Source organism: Prinia subflava, chromosome Z (assembly GCF_021018805.1).
Source record: "Prinia subflava isolate CZ2003 ecotype Zambia chromosome Z, Cam_Psub_1.2, whole genome shotgun sequence".
Classification (NCBI taxonomy): Eukaryota; Metazoa; Chordata; class Aves; order Passeriformes; family Cisticolidae; genus Prinia; species Prinia subflava.
This window is the reverse complement of record NC_086283.1, coordinates 64,574,809-64,595,325: the sequence shown is the minus strand read 5'-3', so window position 1 is coordinate 64,595,325 and position 20,517 is coordinate 64,574,809. Positions and strand designations below refer to the sequence as shown.

At 40.8% G+C, this 20,517-nt stretch overlaps 1 protein-coding gene across 1 annotated transcript in view; it reads left to right on the top strand.

Moving 5' to 3' along the window:
• The window catches only part of SNX30 (sorting nexin family member 30), a 49,610-nt gene that overhangs the window by 21,297 nt on the left and 7,796 nt on the right, over nt 1-20,517 (top strand). The window contains exons 3-7 of the mRNA XM_063421573.1: nt 5,498-5,608; nt 9,358-9,516; nt 11,824-12,019; nt 12,652-12,851; nt 18,506-18,592. Coding sequence (XP_063277643.1) covers nt 5,498-5,608; nt 9,358-9,516; nt 11,824-12,019; nt 12,652-12,851; nt 18,506-18,592 — 753 coding nt within the window. The remainder of the gene's footprint in view (nt 1-5,497; nt 5,609-9,357; nt 9,517-11,823; nt 12,020-12,651; nt 12,852-18,505; nt 18,593-20,517) is intronic.

Genomic DNA, 20,517 nt, shown 5'->3' with positions numbered 1-20,517 from the left:
AAGACTAACATTCCTCCAGCCCACTTAGATGGCAGTATGTACTGGAGCAAATATTTTCCTTGGAGATAAGGAACAGGCCACAGATATTTTTTTTCCAAATGTCCACTTCAAAGTTTCACTTTCAGACTGCACAGGGCAAAATGGAGTTTCTCTAAAATAGTAACTATCTCTTGCTGTGTTACATTTAACGCAGTTCATTCATTCATTTGTACTCTAAAAGTCTTAATCTTGCAGGAAACACTGTATCTATTTTTACTTGGAGCAGCTAAGCCTTCAACTATGACTTGATCAGAAGGAATAGGAACCACAAAATAAAATGCAACTTTCTACAGGAAAATGATTAGAATTGGCTAATATTGTTCCTGTCTTAAGTTAAGACTCAGTTATTCCATCAATATAAAATATTTCTATATAGTGGCACCCTAATAATGTTCCTATGCTTGGAAATCCTTATGTTCAAGGGTTCCTTTTCTTTGTAAAGTGGAACTCTGAAACATGTCCAAGGTTTTTACTATATTTAGATCAGACATATTACCCAAAGTATCTCTTTTCTTATTAAAAAAAATAATTCTATACTCCTGATTTTGATGTCTACCTACCTGTCTGTTAATACTTGTTTTATTTTGGATCTTGTTGTAGCTCATAAATCTGCTATGTTATACTATTGCAATGCTACTATGAAACTGTAAATTACTCATATGAATCACCATTAAATCCTCACCTTTTTAGTTTTATTATTCTTGGAAACTTTTGGCTAATCTCTAGGGTCAGAACCTCTAGGACTATCTACTGTTGTTCAAGACTAACAGTATTAATGGTCTAACTCATTCTTGCCCTACAAATAAGGTGTCTTCCATGCCAAGCTAATTGCCAATTAGCCATTGTAGCTCCAAGCAGTAATTAACATGGCTGCACAGGAATAATCCATAGAGTGAGAAGAGGAGCCTTCTCAGCACCTCCCTTGCAGCCTTTCAGGAGAAAAACTAGAGACTTTTAAAGGGTCTCTCTGGTGCTTCTGAATGAGGAGGCAGAGATGTCTGGGGTTTTTTTCTTCTCTGCTGGACGACTCTTCTACTGGTTCTCTTCTGGAACCTCAAAGGTTTGGATAAACATAGGTCATAGAATGAGTTATTCTAAAGACTGAAAAGCAGCATCTCTAGGACAAGAGGGGAGTTGCTAATGCTGTAATGTGTGGTTGTGGCTGTGGCAGGATACCACTGTAGAGAAGAGTGTAGACTGACTACAATCTCATTTGTGTTGTATGGGGTTTTTTTTCATCTTTCTTTTTACAGGTCTTTCACTCTAACAGGAGAAAAAAAGTCATCCTGCAGTATGCCCCAGGCTTTTCACCTTCTCATACCTTTGTTAGCAGGTTGTGGTGATTGAGGAAGGGTCGAAACATTGGCTTACAAAGGAAAATTTAAGAGTTTACTTGATCCTGCTTGTGTACCTGTTTTCACAGCTTCCTAGTAAGAGCCAGTAGCATTCCCTAGCCTATCTTGTGGATGAACACATTTAAAGAATGTAATGGTAATCCTCCATCGAACAAGACAGTGATTCAGGATTGACCCTCTTGATTCTCTCATACCCTGTGTTCATCTTGGTAATGCAGTTACTAATGCAAGTTAGTAAGCAGTTTCCTTACACAGGGAGTTTAGTGAAACCATAAAGGTGTGTGAAACTTGTGCTGGAACATAATGGGTCTTGACTGTGATGAATGAAGTGTCTTTGTGTCCTTCGGATAAGATGGATGTGCATTTTAGGGACATTTTACCAAGCAGAATTCTTTTATAGAAAGAAAGGGAAAAGTAAAGCTTGACTTTATGTTATGTAGTCACCTCTCTTGAGAAAACATAAATCAGTGTACTTCTAACTTCACTTTCATTATACTTTCTAGGATGGCAAGGCCTTCTTCTGTGCCTTTTCGCATGGAGGTCTGAACAGCTGAGTGCCATTCCTCAGAGTCATGCAGTTGCTCTGCAGGCTTGAAGGGAGAGTGTTTCAAACTAGTCAGTATTGAAGTGGAGGTCTTGTTTTCACTTTCCTGTCCTTCTCCTCATGCTTCCAGTCCATTCATTGGGTAGATTACTTGAACACACGAAACAGCCTGATTCCCTAGACACGAACAGGTAAAAGTGATATGAAGCCTTTTCCAAACAGGCTAAACTGTTTGAGGCAAAAAGAAATACTGGAGTGCTAAGAACACCAGCCTTCTTCCTATCCCCTCTCTGTCATTCTCCTCTTTTCCTAGTTGAAGATTTTGCCTTGAGCTTAAATAATAACATGGAAGGGAATCTGGAATCAAGCGTAGTGGGTCAGAGCACTGGGGTACAAAAATACTTCCATATAGTCATCACATGCTAGCTTCAGGTTTGGCTGCTAACTCCTCACAAGGAGAACAGAATCTTAGCAAGACCAGTCCTTGGTGATTGCCTGAATTCTGCCTCTAGTCAAAAGTATTCCAGTAACTAACGTGTCTGTAACTCTGCCTGCTTTCCAGCAAGTAAAACTGAGCTCAGAGTGCCACAGTGCTGACTTAGTGGAACTATGCTGGAATTTTCAGTAAGTTCCTGGCAATATCTTGCCCATTATTTTTGAGGAGTTTGAGATCTGTCACACAAGTTTCTTAGCTTCCTTTGGAAGAGATACATGTCCTTGCAAGATGAGATTTATGAATCTTACTTAGAAAGCAAGAGGAATTTGACTGTGTCTATAGCATAGATGCTTCACTTGTTGTCTGTTATGGAAATTTCCCACTCAACCATCCAGGAGCCACTCTGACAGTCGCTCCTCTACCATCTAAGCTGAGACCAGGACCTTTTCCCAGCTATGCCCCCTCACTCATACAGTCACATTAGGTTTCTGTCCCCACATTTCCCACAGCAGTCTCAGGCATCCCAACCACTAAAATAATTTCATCACAGTGCAATAACAAACTAACAGCTCGAGCTGGTGTCTCTGAGAAGGGACCCTGAACAAAGGAACCCCTGGGCTTTTATCCCCTCACAGTCTAAGCACAGGAAGGTCTGGGGTCATCAGCTCCTGCCGGGTCTCGGTGTCCCCTGGCTGTGCCGCAGGTCCCCAGGCCCTTGCTGTGCTGAGGGTCGGCTCTGCACGGCCTCTGTGCCTGGGCTGCACCAGCCAGAGCTCACCCTGCAGCTCCCACTGCAGCTGCACCACGAGCTCCCGCAGAGAAGGTGTTCTTGAACACTGTGCTTGGACAGGAGCAAGATCTTCCTTCCTCTTATGTGCAATCTGGAAAAAAAACTTGTGCTGAACTAATGAACAGTTTGATCTGAGATCTGAATTCTTTCAGCATTAATGAGGTTCCATTTAAACCTTGAAAGGCCTTTGTGTTTTGCTCAAATAGTCTTTGGAAAGCTTATTTGCTGTCTAGATTTGATGTACAGTACACATGTACAGTAAACACTGAAATGTTGCTGCTGTATTTTCATCTCAGAGCAAAAAAAGTGATACATGGAAAACCTTGCAATTCTGCTTGTGAAGTAAAGGCAACAAGAGCAGTTTACCAGAGTGAGCAATAGCTAATGGTTTGTGTACTGGGACTTAAACCTGCTTTCCTACTCCTAGACAGTCCTATACAGTTTTCCTTAACTATTAGCAGAATAGTGGTTAATAAGCTTCTCAGTGCTAATGGATGGGAGACTTTACCTTCACTTTCATGCTTCAGGATAAGACACTGTAGTGTGTAGCCATTCTGGTTACTCTCATTCACTCTCTGTCTGATCTCTTAAAATGCCTTTGGGCAGTGACAGCCTGTTCATAAGTGCTCTGCTTCTATTGAGTTATTACTGCCTTGCCTCACCCTTTTTTTTTTTTTAATTTCTAAAATAATGCCATTCAGGCTGTTACTTAAAACAAGTGAAAATTATTCAAGTGAAGTCTCAAGAAGTCACATTTATGGCATGGCACTCTTAGATTTTAAATAAGCTGGTGTTACCCTAAGATGTGTGTAGCTGAGTAAAGCACAGATCTGCAGTGGATATTGAGATCTTGATAGTCTCTCATTTACAAACACAACTGCTCCAATTCATGAGGGTTTGTTATGTTAGTCTAAGGTCTAACCTCTGTATTGCCTACTATGGCCTAGCATGTCAAAGAAGGGAGGAGCTGATCCTGATTTCTTTTTCTGTTTGTGCCTTCCTTTACTAGAAGCCAAACCATTTCATAGGTAATAACACATCAGCTTGCTGCTTGCAGTATCCTAGACCTGCTGTGCTGTTGATACCGTGTTGAGGCTCCTGACCTCACCCTAGAAACGGATTTCATATATAGAACTTTTACAGGACCCCCGGTGGTGACTGGTGGGAGTAAAGTGCAGTAACTGAGAGTTAAGAGTCATCCAGAGAGAAGTGAGGAGGTGGATTGCATTTAAAGGCTGCTACCGGCTGGGACTAGCAGAGCAACCAGGTGCTAGACTCCATGCCAGTTCAAAGCTGGGGTTTCCAGCGTATTCCCCAGAATGTGCTGGGTTTGATGCCTGGCTGCAGGCATGTAGTGTGCTGGCACTGCAAGCCATTCATTGCAAGATGGCCATAATGCTGCAAGTGACTTAAGTGTAGCTGCCTGGGCTTCTCAGTGGGACATAACTACAAGGGTCATCTGCCTTCTAATCAGGGCTGCTGCAATGCCATGCTCTTCACAGACACTCCTAGCTGGTACGTGTTTTCTCGAGTGCTTTTAGGCAGCTGAAGTATGTGCTCTGCAAGCAGCCCGATCCAGTCAGCCTTCCAGAAGGGTGTGGCATGTTCAAGGACTGGATAAAACACTTGCCAGCAGTTTATCTGCATACTTACTTTTTTCCCTATCAAACATGTAATAACCTTGCCCTGAAGAAGGAAAATTTAAAAGATTTAATACAATAATATCTAATATATCTAATTGGGCATGCATATAAACAGATTTGTTTCTTCATCTTGGAAGTCAACAAAAATAGTCTGTCAAACCTTGCACTGGCTTATTTTCTCATCTTTTGACCTTGGAGTGTGATAAACCTATCAATCTCAAAATACAGGACAGTGGTGAAACACTTTTTCACCTGTGGTGAGTGCATGTCATAGAGTAAACAAGTCACTAAACACCTTTACTTTTAATTTTTGATGGTTAAAATAGTCTTGTCTTCACAATGAATATCTCATACAGTCTTTGCAATCTTGTAACTACCAAGAGAGAAATGTGGTATGCAGTGCTTCTGCTCTACGGACTTCTACCACGATGAAAGCAGAACATGTCATGAACGACAAATAGATTTTAACACGTTATCTCCAAGCAATTATTTTTCATATTACTGCTTCTCCACTGCTTGAAAGGCCAGAGGATCTTTCTCTCATGCTGGCTGCACAATTTTGGGGATTAAGACTTCCCTGCAAGGCTTGTCTGGGTTCACCCTTGCCTGAGATGGCTGTACTGCGTTTGCTGCTAAAGATCTAAAGTGTGAGGTGTTACTGCATACTAAGTATATCCTGTTCTTTTGCAGACCACACGAGCAGAGTTTGATTTGCCAGAGTATTCTGTCCGTCGGCGATACCAAGACTTCGACTGGTTGAGAAACAAGCTGGAAGAGTCCCAGCCAACACATCTTATTCCCGTAGGTAGTAAGCAAGAATCTGCTGTTAAGGACAGTTGTGCATCTGTCTTCCAAGGATAATATTTGGATGATATGTGTCTAGATTTAAAAACCAGTACTTCATTCTCTTTGAGTAGTTAGAGTTAAATATGGTACTTTGTTGTCTTACAGTGCAGTGAAAAGGGCTTCCCATTCCTGAGTAGTTAAGAAGCTTAGACTTTTCTTGAGTGGCACACCTGAGAGGTGAGCTTTGTCAGTCTCCTGCAGGGCAATATATGTGCTGACTGCAATAGCTGTGGCATAAATAGAATACATTTCATCTGTTTGCTCAGTTATTACATCTGTATTTCAGAGCATCTGGCGATTATGAAAAGCCACAGGTACTTCAGGTTCTAGCCTTGGTTTTGAAGATGGCCTTTTGAGCTGGTTTTACAGAGTAATTTAAAATGATTAGTGCTACTATTTGCACGTAATAGCACTGACATGTAAGAACACAGACTTGAAAATCTCAGCCTCTGGCTTGGTAGATACTGCATGCTATCCCTTCAGTAGGTAGAAGTTTACCTAATAAGATTAGCTAAACTACTGCACCCATTGTTGCTGAAACTGGTGATCTGACCACCTTATTTGATTGTGAGGAGGTTAGTACTACCTTATATATTTTTTGTGTGAATAGGTAGGAAACCTGTGAGATCACCACCTTCAGTGCTTTTGAACAAAGACATCTAAAAAGCCCTGTAGGATTTGAACTGGCAGGAGATAGCAACACTACTAGCATACTTTAGCTTGCCTGTCTGAGGTGGTGGAAGCTTCTCTGCCCTCCCTCCCTGCTTCCCTCAACAAGGAGTAGCCTCTGTGAGAAGTACTGTTGGGTGGATCTATGGTTGAGCATTGTTTAAGTCCTCAATTATGCTGGGACTTGCCTCAGTGGAATAATAGTTGAGTGTCTCGGAGGTAAAAAGTACTTTACAAAATCACGTGACACCACTAACAGGCAGCGAATGTTTCGTGAACAGTAGGAAAAAGAAAGACAGTGAGCTTGAGAGCATAAGGTGGAGGCATGTGTTAAGTGCCCATACTGTTTTCTCATGCCCCATTCTCTGAACAGCGGGAACAATCACAGTCAAGTTTCTTCAGATTCTTGGGTACATCAACAGGCAGCCAGTTCTGCCTGATGCCTCTAAGGCTGTAAATAATAGTTGAGTAGCAGAAGGTGAGTCACAGCCAGGGAATCATGCCACTTTGCTCTGACCACATTGTCACACACAGATCAGCAAACTTAGCAGAAGTAGCTGTAATACTGGACATGGAACCGTATGGAACTGCAGAGCAAGCCAGTATCTTAGGTGCCTTTCTTCTAGCAAATCTGGACATAAAAGGATGTGCTGCCCATTTTGTCTGTTTATGCACAAGTTAGCAATTACGGAGTCTCCTATTAATCTTCTTCATGCAGAGTATAGTGGGGAGACTGCTGAATGCAGATAAGTACATAAAGTATTTATTGTCTAGAAATAGATGAAGTATAGAAGCTAAAGGCAGTTTCAGATGCATTGACTCTAGTGTATTCTAAAAAGATGTTTCAAGACAATCTAAGACTATCTGTATTTTTAGTTATAGATACTGCAGTCCCTGAAAGGCTTCCGTTTTAACAAATTATTGAAACAGAGTTGTCTTCCTAATCTCAATATAGTGGTCCTACTACTCCATTTACTGTAGTAAATGGTGTCTTCTCAGTGCAGTGTGTCATGACAGCCAAAAGGAGCCAAAATTAAGCTCAGTATGGGTTCCTCTTCATCTCTTCAGTTACTGAGTTACTTCTTTTTAAAAGGTCTGAGACATTCTGATCTTTTCTTTCAAAAAACAGAGAACTGATCTCAGATCTGTCTCTAGACTAGAAAAGTAAACCTAATCACAGCCAATGTTCTTGTCCTTGGATGGCCATGTTTGGATACTCGAAGGCACTTCTTGATGGCAATGACCTCTGTTCACATGTCCCAGTAGGGAAAAATAAATTGTTAAGATGGAAGGCTATAAGATAGATGATTAACACACAGTTAAAGCAAGATACCAGTGGCTAGCTGTGTGTATTCATTACTTGAGATGGACTTCCAGAGGCCTAAAATGGAAAGGAATGTACCTTCTGCTGTAGTTGAAACCAGGTAAAAGGCAGAAGTCTTTGTAATAGAGGTGCATTCTTCACATGATCTAACTTTAGTGATTACTTGATGCCAGGCTGCCTGTGTTTGGTTGAACTAGGGTTCTTTAGACTAGTCTTCCTTTCCCTCTTTTTTTTTTCTTTAAACTTTTTTCTTTTCCTCCTGTATATGGTGCTGAGGTAGTGACTTCCTAGAGTCCCAGCTAAAGTTTACAAAGCAAAGGAAGAGAGTTTCTTCCTCCCTGAAGGCTAATGCATAAGGCATTATACTTCTGAAGAAGTCTAATGATAGTGTACCTTATGCTGGTTTAACTAGAGTGACTGACTGATTTGAATGCTAAGCGTAATGAAGTAAGTCTTAAATTGTTAGAACCAAATACAGTGGTCAAAATGTAGCTGTGTTGCAGCTAAGTCATGCTGCCTGTGCTTTACTAGGAGATACAGTCTTCATGTACAGCCCACATCAGTTTGGGTGTGGTGGGAAAGTCATATGTATGTAATATGTATATACATATACATATACATATGTATGTACACATATCATATGTATATGGTTTTTTAAAATTATTTTGACACAAATTTTAGATGACATACTCTTTGCAGAGGAGAATCCCAATTCCTGAATTGGGTGAAAATGGCTGTCACTGCTAGCCTAACTGTAAGAAGATTGTCTGGATGGACTGGTTCACAAGAATGAAATGCAAAGCACAATTTTAAAACTGATATTAATCTTGAAGTCATGCTGTCTCAACAGAACAAAAGCAGATCTAGTGGTAAGCTGAAACTAACCATGCTTCAGCTTAAGAAGTTATCTTCCATCCAAAGTGGTACTTCAGAGTCCATAATCCAAGCGTAACAAGGGGGACTGTGTAACTAGGATGTCTGGAGACAGTCTGGGCTTACATGTCAAAGTGAACTGCAGAGATGAACTGATGGACTTAAAATAGTAAGATGTGAAAGCGAATATATCATCAGGCCTTTGTCACTTACAGAAACACATTCAGGAAAGTCAGCTGTGATAGATGACCAGGTGTGCTCATACTTCAGAAAAGATCCAGTCATTTGATGTATCAAGCCCCTGGTTTGGTTTTGCTCAGTGTTCTCACTAAGGCTGTCAGCTGTTTACTTGAGGGCCCTGTTCAAGAGCTATTTAAATGGTTCATAGAGGGTATGTGGGGGCTAAGCAGAATTGTCAAATTTTCAAAGTTTCCTGAGACTGGGCAGCCTTGCTTCAGCACTGGGTGGTGGCAGGGGGGGTGGGGGTGCACTTCTGTTACAAATAGTGTGCAGCTCTTCTGGCATTTCTTTAGAGCTGTATCTTGAACAATAGCAGTAGGGAGAACAATCTAAGCTATGCTACAAGTACTTAGTGTGAGTACTGTCTGACTTGCCTGGTGTGACTCTCAGCTGAAGCCACTCAGTGGAATGGCTAGCTTTAAGCCAGACCAGCTAAAGGATAATTCGGACTGCGGCTTGCATCCCATCTGATGCATGGTTCCTGTTAGCAAACACAGTGTTTCAGTTCCTGTTAATACTGGAGTTTGATGGCTTTGTTTGTTTCCAAATAACAGAAGCAAGTTTTTGGTCTTTTGAATCTTGTGCTCTGCTCTGACAGCCTCTTCCTGAAAAATTTGTGGTGAAGGGTGTTGTTGATCGCTTTTCGGAAGAGTTCGTGGAGACAAGGAGGAAAGCATTAGACAAGTTCTTGAAGAGAATAACTGATCACCCAGTGCTGTCTTTTAATGAGCACTTCAGCATCTTTCTCACAGCTAAGGTAAGCCAGTAACTTTCAAATGCAGTTCTTGCCCTTTGCAATCCCTTCTGAAATGAGGGTAAAAAGGCATTAACAAAACTACCTATGCAGATCAGAGCTTCCTCTAACATAACAGAGGGTTGTTGGGCACTCTGACTATTGTGTGTGACAGACCCTTGTGTGTGAGTTCCCCATACTTGAAGGGAAGAGGAATCATCTCTGCAGACTGATAAATTGCATTCTCCAGACCTGCTTGTTTTGTAGCCTAGAAAATACTCCTGTTATCCAAGAGAGAATAAAAATTCAGAAACCTGTAAGCTTTAAAATCCTCATTTGGGGAGGAGGGAAGGGGAGAGAGGAAGAGAAGTCTCTCTTGCACAAAACCTTGCAAATTTCTTGAGTTTTTATCTTGTCTGTACTTTTTATACTGCTTGCACTTGATGCGCTCAAAACTAAGCATGGAGGCCTCATTCTTATTTGTTCTCAGGCAATTTCATGCTTGTCTTCTGCATGACTCGTGCAGGAATGGTGCAATTTTCTTTGGCTTTCTTTAGAACTATGTAAGACTAGGAGGACCTGTAGCTATGCTTGGGTTTTGCCAGATAGGTGAGAAGAGCTGTAAAAGCATGCCGTTCCAAAGTTGCATTACTTTGGCTCACTTAAATGTGATGTTTGAGCTCATTTCAGGTTCATGCTCTGCTTGCTGTTAATAATCAATCTCCAGTGTTTTTTTATTTCCCCTCCATGGTGAACTTAACCACTGAAACAAGCCAGAAGTGCAAGATTTGTGTAGCACGTTAAATGTCATATAGCTCTGTTCCTCTTTTGATCTGCCCAAGCATGCTGCAGCTTTGTTAGCTGCTTTGTTTTTCTTCTCCCACCCCATGAAATGAATGTCAAGGCCTTCATCCTCTACTTTAGGAAGAGTTTGCCTTGAGGTTACAGAGCATCCTGGGGAAAGGACACGTTTTGCTGACTGTCTCTAATGTTTGAACTTTGCTCTAGTGGAGCAGTGAAGTGTCAGTTCAGTGTGCTAGGACTTCAGAATTTAGTTACTAGAGGAAGTCATAAGATCATTTCCTGGTAGAAAAAGAAACCAACGTTTCTTTGTGTTCCTTGTTTGGACCTGTAACATACCAGAATGCTTAAGAGAGAGTGAGTGAGTTAATGATTTTTGGTTCAAGGATCTTTTCTGATGTCTGCTTGCAGCTCTTGCTGAGGACATGGAGAAAGCAAAAGTCAAACTTCATTTAAATGCAAACATAGTTGAAAATATAGTAGCTGCTAAGATGTCAGGTTTTCTTAATCAGACTTATATTTGACTTCCATTAAGTACTTGGAAAGAGTACCATAGTACGTTTTGAAGATGGCTGCTGGTTTCTTGGTGTTTTTTTTTTTAAGAATCCCTAAACTTTTTGTCTGTAATAATATGTCTGAATTCTTGATCTCTCTAGTCCTACATGGTTTGAACATATCTCTTCCTCAGGCTCTATAGGATAACCGAACTCTAGCTCCTGAGCTGATTTTGAGATGTTGAATACTGACCTCTGCTGGACGAAGTAAAATGAAAAATTGTCAGGCTAACTAAAACAATTTTTTTCTAGTGTACTGTTAAGGTAAAATCCCATGAAAGTTGTAGGCAAGCAGTCTTGTTAGCATAGATTATCTGAAAGTTGGTTTATGCAAATGTGTACACGAGTGTGGAGGAAGTTTACATTTTCTGTGGAGGCAACATGGATGCTTCTGACCCAGCCTGAGCTACAGTCTCTCTTGCAAGGAAGCTTTGGTGGTCTCTCCATGCTGCATTTTTTCTGCATGCAGTCTTCACCTGCCTCCTGTTTGACCACAGGAGTGAGAAGGCTGCTTACTAAATAGGTGTGCAATGTATAGCTTTGTAGTAAGTCATTAGAGCCAGCTTTGCATCTGGTTAATACTGGTATTGTAGTCATGACTTAGAGGTATGTGTACATGAAAGATGTGAACTGTTTTGGTGGAACCAGAGCTGTTAGTAAGCCTGCTTCCCTGGTAAGAGTACAGGAATGTGGGAAAGTATGGCCACATGCAAAGTTGGACTACTAGTTATTTCCAATGTACTTCATAGTATTCTTCTGGATAATTTACCTTCATGAAGCCTTGAAGCTGTGCACAGCTGTACAGCTTGTGGAAAACAAGCCTTTGTTCAAGGCTGTATGTCACATGTAATCTCTTGCTTTGACAAGATTTGATCTTGACTGGAAAGTATCCTTCACTGTATTAATATTTAAACATGTGAGTATTCCTAAACATACTCATTTTTTGTTTTGATTGTTTGTTTGTGTTAATTCCTAGGATCTTAATGCCTACAAAAAGCAAGGAATGGCTTTGCTGTCAAAGATGGGGGAGTCTGTCAAATACGTTACAGGAGGCTACAAATTAAGAAGTCGACCACTGGAGTTTGCAGCCATTGGGGATTACTTAGACACATTCTCTCTAAAGCTTGGTACCATTGACAGAATAGCACAACGGATCATCAAGGAACAGTTGGGTAAGGACACAAGGTGTTCCATCATAATACTTCAATTGGAATGCTCTGTGCCGTGTTGATAGCATGTTCAAGACAATTTTTATTGATGATTCTGGCCTGTAATAAGTCACCCATAGGGCAAAATCTAATGCATGTTCCAGATTTAGAAAAGGCCCAAACCCTAACACAATATCTGATATTAGCTCAACTCTTCAAATATTTTTTTTAAAGTTGAACTTTTTGTACCAACGTCCTGTCTTACTGGAGTGATTTTTTTGAAAGACTTTTGCAAGATGAAAGAATCTGCAGGAGTACAAATGGATTTCCTAGATGAAGATAAGCTTTACATGTCTGTCCTTGTAGAGTTAAGTTTTACATATCTTTAAAAAACTGACCTTGGCTACTGTAAAGGTGCAAGAGTCTTTGTATTGGAAGTCTGTAGGAGTGGTAAGTTAAGAAAGAGGCAACTTGAACCTGTCACCTGTGCAGCCATAGAATGCTGTCTGTTAAGAAGCTAGTGCAACACAGGTCTTGATTCCCTGTAGGGAATAATGTTCTTCAGAATTGGTGCATAATTTGTCCTATTTTGTGTTTGCACATCTTTGTGCCTTGCATTTACTCTGTTAATCTATTTTTCTGTCTGCCTCTTGTAGAATACTTGGTGGAACTACGAGAATATGGACCTGTTTATTCAACCTGGGGAGGGCTGGAGGTTGAGCTGTCAGAGCCCCTGGAAGGAGTGTCTGCCTGTATTGGGAATTGCTGCACAGCTCTTGAAGAGCTCAGTGAGGATATGACAGAAGACTTCCTGCCTGTACTTAGGGAATATATATTGTATGCTGAGTCAATGAAGGTAAAGGGAGCCCTGTGGCAGAAAGCACTGTCGTGTTTGCCTAGAATTAGTGAGTTCATTCTTTTTTAATAGAGAAATGGTGATAGTGGGAAAAGTGGGGAAGTAAATAATACATTAAGTAGGAGGATATTTTCATAGTCCAAACAAAGCTAGGTATGTTTAATAGCAGGGTACTGCATGAGTAGCATTATCTGTCTACTCTGCTCTTCAGTCAAGCTAGGGTCAGTACTGTAGGGTGTACACAACATGTTGCAGAGTTGCCCCTTCATTGGTGTGGCAGGTGGTACTCTATAGGAGACATCCTGTGGCTGCCTAGAATCTTTCTTTGAGTTAAATCCAGTTGTGCTTCAGCTCATCATTACAGGGTCACAGCCTGGTCCAACAGGAATTACAGCATTAGCAGTTTCTGTCAGTTGTATGTAGCAGAATTGGGTGCCTTGTTTTAGAACCGTGTGTCCGAATGACAGACATTGTTTCTTCTATCATCTCCATACCCTAGGCATGTTGTGTCTGTTGTTAAGTTCTGCATACCAAGTAACTGCTTAAAGATGGTATTCTGTGACTCATAGTCTTTCTAAGATCTTGATGTTTTACTACTTACACAGATGTAAGAAAAGCTACTGTCATGTGGGCTTTATTCTCTTGAAGTTAAGGAGCATTGGTAATCAATCACATCTAACGGGGAAAAGAATTTCTGAGTAGATTTCACTAAAAAATTATATCAGGGACTGTCCATCAGAGCTTTTCACCATGTGCCTGTGGCAGAGTATGTGTGCCATATATTTATATAGCAGTCCTGCTATAGGGTATTAATAGAGGAGTTCCTTCTGAAGACTTTCCACTTGGAACAACTGTTACAAGGTTACAATGTGCATTCTTTTACAGATCTAATAGCCTACTGTAAACTTACAGTCTGAACATAGTAGCCCTTCTCCATCTTAATATTAATCTCATCCTGTGCTTCTCAAATTGAGAATTGAAACACTTACTTGTAGATGTCTTTTCCCAGCTTCAGGAGTTGTACATCTGTGTGATTTAAGTATTCTTGCAGGTAGCTTTGCACTAATTCCCTGGATTTATTCTTTGCTTTTGTCGCCATCAATTTGACCCCAGCATGAATGAGCTGTATTTTCTGTATGGGTCTGTTAACAGTAAAATATTGCTCGAACACAATGAGCTGTAGGAAGCCTTGTCTCAGGATGTTTGGACTCTAGGATAAGCAGAGGTGGATGGTGTGTGCTTAATAATAATAATAATAATAATAATAATAATAATAATAATAATAATAATAATAATAATAATAATGCTACACATAAATAATAAACAGAGCCTGAGGCTTGTGTTAAATACTTTAATTCAGAACATCTGGCTTTTGATGCTAAAAATGCCTACCAAAGATGGCATCTGAAGAGGCAAGCTGAATTGGGAGAAGTGTGCTTCACAAATACAGCAGGGAAAATTTTGTAAGCTAAAAAGCAAGGGTTTCTTTAGCTGCAGAGGTACTTTAGGGAGATAATCACCACTCATCATAGGCAGAGTGGCATTACAGACTTGCACCTAGGCTTCCTTTTGGCCTTTTAGAGCCCTTTTAGAATGGTACTGTCTCCAAGCCAACAGTTACTTAACTGTCTAAAGTACTTCTTCAGCTAAAGAATCCCTGAAGTTTTTAGACTGTTGACTTTCTGGTGCTCTAAAGGATTATGCTGTTTAATGTCTGGCGTGGGCATCATACTAGCTTTATTCAGTCTAAAAATTTGAAAATCAAGAACAAAAGCTGTTGTTAGCCAAAACAGACCGTTCATATTTTCCTTCCCTCTCAGATAGCAAAACTGAACACTCTCAGGTTCTACAAAGTGCAGTTTTCTTCTGCTAGAAAACATCAGCCTGTTTCTATTTCTGAAGTGAGCAGCTACTGAACAGTCCTTGCAGAATCTGTAACACCAAGTAAGTAACCAAGGTTAATAAGGAGGTTAGCCTTGGAGTGCAGGAGACTTTCTGTTGAAAGAGGCATCCTCTTCACTAGCAGAGCATTCCTCTTCATCAGCTGCTGTGAGGACTACTTGTGAGATGAAAATCTATTTCAGTTTTTCAGAGCACATCTTTTGCACAGGGTACTTGATGGAAGGTAGCTCTTCAGGTCCTAGGGCTCCAGTGCAACCTTGATTCACTTTCTTTGCTGCACACCTGGTGTGTTGTACCCCTGGTGTAGGTATGGGAACATGATCTGTAGAGCAGTCTATAGCTGGCTGAATGTCCCTTGAGTAAGACCTGCTAGATTATCATCACTGTTCAGAGCTGAAGAGGCCTTGATGTCTTTAGGAGCGCTGTTGTACCTGAGGGGGAAAGCCTGAGGGAGCTGCACATACAAAGTCAAAGCCCAGTAGTTCTGGCTGAATAGAATATTAGCTGATTTGAGGGAAGTCTAGCCTCTAGATTTGTTTAAAAGATTTGTAGATTAGGGCAGAAGTTGGTGTTGTGGCCTTAAGTTAAAATGCATGCTGGAAGTGTCTAGAGGAGACCCTTTCCAAATTACTCACTTTGCTCAGCACTTGTTAGGCAACAACTGTGTTCGATTTTTATCTCTGCTGCACACAAAAGGATGTGGATAAGCTGAAGAGGGTCCAGAAGAGGACCATAAAGATGGTCAATGGATTGAGAAGCCTGCTGTATGAGGAAAAGCTGAAAGAGCTGGGTATGATCAAGTTTGAGGAGGAAAGCTTAGGGAAAATCTTATCACCATCTACCCATATATAAGGATAGACTACAGTTATGATTTCACAAGGAAACCCATGGAAAAACAGGGACAATCAATGCATATTACTCTTGGGAACATTTTCATTAAACAGAAATGGAGAATTTTCACAATGAGAACAATCAACCTTTGGAATAATGTCCCCAGGGAAGTAGTGGATTCCCAAACACTGGACATGTTTAAGATCCAGCTGGGTAGGGTGCTGATCCATCTTGTCTAGACTGTGCTTTCGCTAGGAAGGGTAGGGTGAGATAGTCCTTGAGGTCTCTTGCAGTATTCTATGGTTTTTATTACATGGCAAGGTGATGTCTCAGTTCCTGGTGCAGTGAGGCCCTTGTCAGCACACATGTGGTACCACATTTGCTGATGTACACTGGTGTTGCCCTGGGAGGCATGTGCAGAGGACAAAATCTCCTATACATGACTCAGTGCAGATGTTTGGATATTATATGACTTGTTTTTGCTCGGCACTGCTAGAAAGGTGTATCATGTGATGTGGTCCCCAGGGGTATTCTTGGACATTACTTTTAATACATTTAAAGCAAACACCACATAATAGGTAACTGTGTCTTTAAGGGCGTGAAGTATCTAGAGATCCTCTTGTGATCTGTAGTCACAGTAGGAAGCTATGTGGTGTGCAAACAGGATTGAATTAAAATTTGAGATAGGACGCTGATGGCAAACTCCGGAGGCTCTGTATGGGCCAAGGTGGAACATTTCAACTAAATACCAAATGGTGAAGGACCTGCTGGAACTAGGCCATCTTTTGTGTTTAGACACCACTGGTTTAGTTCTGACCTGAAATAACTGAAGTGTGTTGGTTGAGGTTTTTTTCAGTTTTGAGTTTGATTTCTTCCAACTTTTTTTTTTTTAAACCCTTTTTTCCTTTCCAAGTGAAGCCTTAACTAGTATTGCATGGTCTGTGGTAATTTTGAGGATATCTGATTCAGAGCTTTTCATAAATGCTGCTAAAGCATCAAGGAGAAGCAAGCATCAAGCATCAAGAGGAGATTGCCTGGGGATGCCAGAGGAAAATACAAGACAAATAAAAGGGAGGGCAGTATTTTTTTTCATCACCTACAGCTGACTATTACTTAAAACTGGATACTTAAAACTGTATTCACAAGCTCATTGTTAATGGTCCACAGTAGGTGGACTTGAGCACTTAAGGGGAATTAAGACACCTGTTCTTTCAGTCTGATTTGCCAATAACTGTTAATCGTTGGCTAGTCCTAGTGTAGGAAAATTCAGCTTCCTACACTAACTCCAGGCTTCCAAAGCCAAAATGCAATTGCTGGAGCCAGTTGTTTTTCACAGAAGAATTTTCAGTTGACTCAAGTTCAAGAGGTGATACAAAGTAGAAATATCTATTAAATCTGTCAGATTTTTGTTGCATTGGTAACCTCAGTCACTTAAAGGCCATCCCACACAGTTGCATAGATTCTAAAAAGAAGGGGCAATGTTGTGGTTTTTCAAGCAAACACAACCAATTACATGCTTCTGCATCTCTTTTTGGAACAAAGGGAGAACTAAGCTTTTGAAGGTGAATTCTTCAGGTTTGCCGTCTTTTTATTGACTAATCCAATAGTAGCTTTGTGGATGGGGTGCCATTCCCATTTATCATCGACTGAAGTTTGTAAGACTGTTGATGGCAACATCTCTAGAGCAACTGCACTGGTGACCTTCTCTTCACTTAAGGAGGAGGAGGGGGATGATGATGATGATGATTAGTAGATACAAGATTTGTATGTCCTTGATTGCTCTTAATTAGATCTAGGCTGTTAGAGTTACGAGGAGCTACTCTTTTAAAAACATATTTCTGTAGGCAGCAGTGCATATGACTAGTCCAATGTTGCTAGCCTTGTCTGGACCTGTTAAAATTACTAGTTACCAGTTTGTGTCCTAACGGGACAGTTCCTTCTAAGTGGTGGAAGAGAAGACTCAAAGCCAAGTTAGCTGCAAGAGAATTTCAAATTTACAGTGAGTGTTGGCTGACTTCCCTCTGAGCATTTTTAATAATAACTTTGCATCAACAGAGTAATTAAAAAATGCTAGTTGTTTCTTTATGAGAACTGAAGTGGTGAGTTGCCTGTTCTTGCAGACACAAAACTGTTTATTTTTTAGTAAGTCATTCTTAAAAAGACTAATTCTTGTGGTTGTTTTCAAACTATAACACTGTAGTGTAACCTTAGTGAAGTTCTTTGTGGATACAGTACAAGCTAAGGGGGTAGCATGTTCGGCACTCTATTTTGAAAATACTCTGTCGAGAAAATGTTTACTGTTTGAGAAGCTCTCTCAGGCAGTCCAGTCCTTTTCATACTGTCATTTTCATAACTTTTTTTTTTTTTAATGAAACCAGCAACCAACCCTTCCCAAACTGTTTTAAAATAAATGGTTACTTTTATTCCAACACCAGAATGTGACAGCTTGCTTTAAAGGATTCTGAAGAGTCTTTGCAAGTGAAAAGGGAACTGTAATACCTTCTGTGGTGGTCTTCCTGTCTCTTATCCATTGCTGTTGTCTGCTGCATGAGGATATCAGAAACTTTACATTAGCCCTTGTCAGCTTTGATGCTTTTATTTATATACTTTTCATGGTCAACTGATGAATTAAATTTATTTAATCAGGGTTATATTAATGGTTTCTATCATGACAGCTTCTATCTTGCATGCCTCCAGCTTGTCCAAATGTAGAATTTTATCTGCCCCTGCCAGCTAATAGAGAGCAAGTGCTGTTTGTTGTTAAAAGCTACTCCCTAAATGCTGTAAAATAGGACAAAGTAAATCTGGAAATCTGACTTTGGGCTTAATTGGTGCTGAAGATGTATCACTTTAGAGTTTCTTGTGGGCTGAGCGAAGGAACAAGAGGATCCCTTCACAGCTTTCTTCTCTCTTGCCCACAGAATGTTTTGAAGAAGAGAGACCAAGTTCAAGCAGAGTATGAAGCAAAACTGGAAGCAGTAGCCTTGAAAAGAGAAGACCGTCCAAAGGTTAGCACTTAACATAGCTCTACAAAAACAGTTAGCACGTACACTACTTCCTGAAAAGAACAGAGAAGCAGAACTTGCTTTTTTTTTGGATCTGGTGGCTTCTTTGCAGTATAAGCAGTTTCTGACAGAACAGAAATTCATTGTTGGCAAGCTGGTGTGAAATAAAGACCTAAGTACGAATATATGTAACTTGTTCAGCAACTTCTTTACTTCTGATCTCCCATAGTTCAGAGCAGGATGACTCTGTAACAGTTCAACAACAGCCAGCAGTCAGTTGGATGGTTCAGTGACAGGTAAGAAAGCAGTGGTACAACAGTCCCTGGTGACTCAGCCGTATGCTAGATAGCTGAGTTAAGGTCCTGTCCCTGGCACTGTGGAACTGTATTGTTGCAGAAAACTGGTTTTGGCCGTGGAAAACTCCTTATTTTGCCTGTGTGCTAGAGAGCTCTACCTGATGATGCAGAACATGATGCAGATGATGCAGATGCAGAACAGAGATGGCACATGTCACTGGATGACAGGTTTTGTCTGGGCACCATGCAAAAGCAAAGCTTCTGCATGAAACAGAGTGCAAGAGCCTTTTCCTAAATCATTGCAGCTGTAACTGATGATGGCAACAGGGTTTGTTCCCTTCCTCTGCTTGGTGGTTTTTGGTTTCCCTTATCTTTGTGTTAATAATTAATGGATGACTTCTCAGTATTACTGTACAATAAGGTTCTCTCTGCAGTAGGTTCACATAATATTTTGAATCTAAGAAGCTGAGGAGGATGAGAGCACAGAAATGCAAAAGTGTTTTTCTGATCTTTTGTCTATAATGAACTACAAACAGTGGTGTACTAGGTGTTTTATGGTGCTCTTCTGTTTGAGTCTTCTTCCTGTTCCTCTGCTGGCTGGTGTGGTATGCACTCTACTTCCTCAGTGTAGCTATGTATAAACAGGTTCTAACAGTTGTATCTGGGATGGAGGGAACTAAATCCAGCAAGCCAGTTTTTAGGCATTTGACTTTACCAACATCTTGATGCAGTGGAATTGATGAATTTTGCTAATCTTGCACCTATTAAATGGCCTTTGGATCTCATATCTCAGTGGGATTATTGCATAAAGTGCAGCATTTAAATCTTGCAATTTTTTTGAATACTTACATCTCCTCTCCAGAGTATCAGCATGGGTTTTTTTGGCAACTCCTTGTACCTTTTTCTAACATGAGTAGTTCGTGTCCATTACAAGATGAAGTTAAAAAAACTCTGTAGAACTCCTTGTGTGTTCACAAAATACTGTCTCTGGGGTTTTCAGAACTTTTCCAGCCAGAGGATGTTTCATTACCTGTAAGAGTTGATAGCTCAGAGCTGTGCCTAGCAACATATGTTGCATTCAGCAAAGTCTCCTGGCTATGGTTTGCTGGAAACTAAAACAAGGCAGAGGGTCATGTTGTGGAATGGCATGTCTTCCTTGTGGCATATTTGCTGATTTGGTAGAAATGATGTAAAAAGACTCCAAATGAAACCTTAAGAGAACAAAGGCCTTTGTTTAGATCTTGAAAGGAAAGCCTATCACTACTTGATAATCTCTCACTGGAGGGCATTCTGGGCCTCCTGTGCACATACTGGGCCTGGCCTCACAGAACTGGCCAGGCCTTTGATTGCTCTGGCAGTGGGATCAGCCTAGGGCTCAGTGGCCTGTGAATGCAGAAGGCTTGTAGTGCTAGTGCAACTCTGTCAGCAGGTACTGCTCAGAATGCCGAAGCATACACCAAAAGCACAGTGCAGGTTGTGTTTACCAGAAGCATCATGGTGTTTGTGTGGAGTCTGCAGCCTTTCAGTTTCTAACAAGTGCGCTGCAGTGGTGAAATGCCTGTCACCCATTTCTGACCCATGCTGGAGCTGATTTTTCAGTAATTAACCAGCACGCAGAAGGATAGGTGTGGT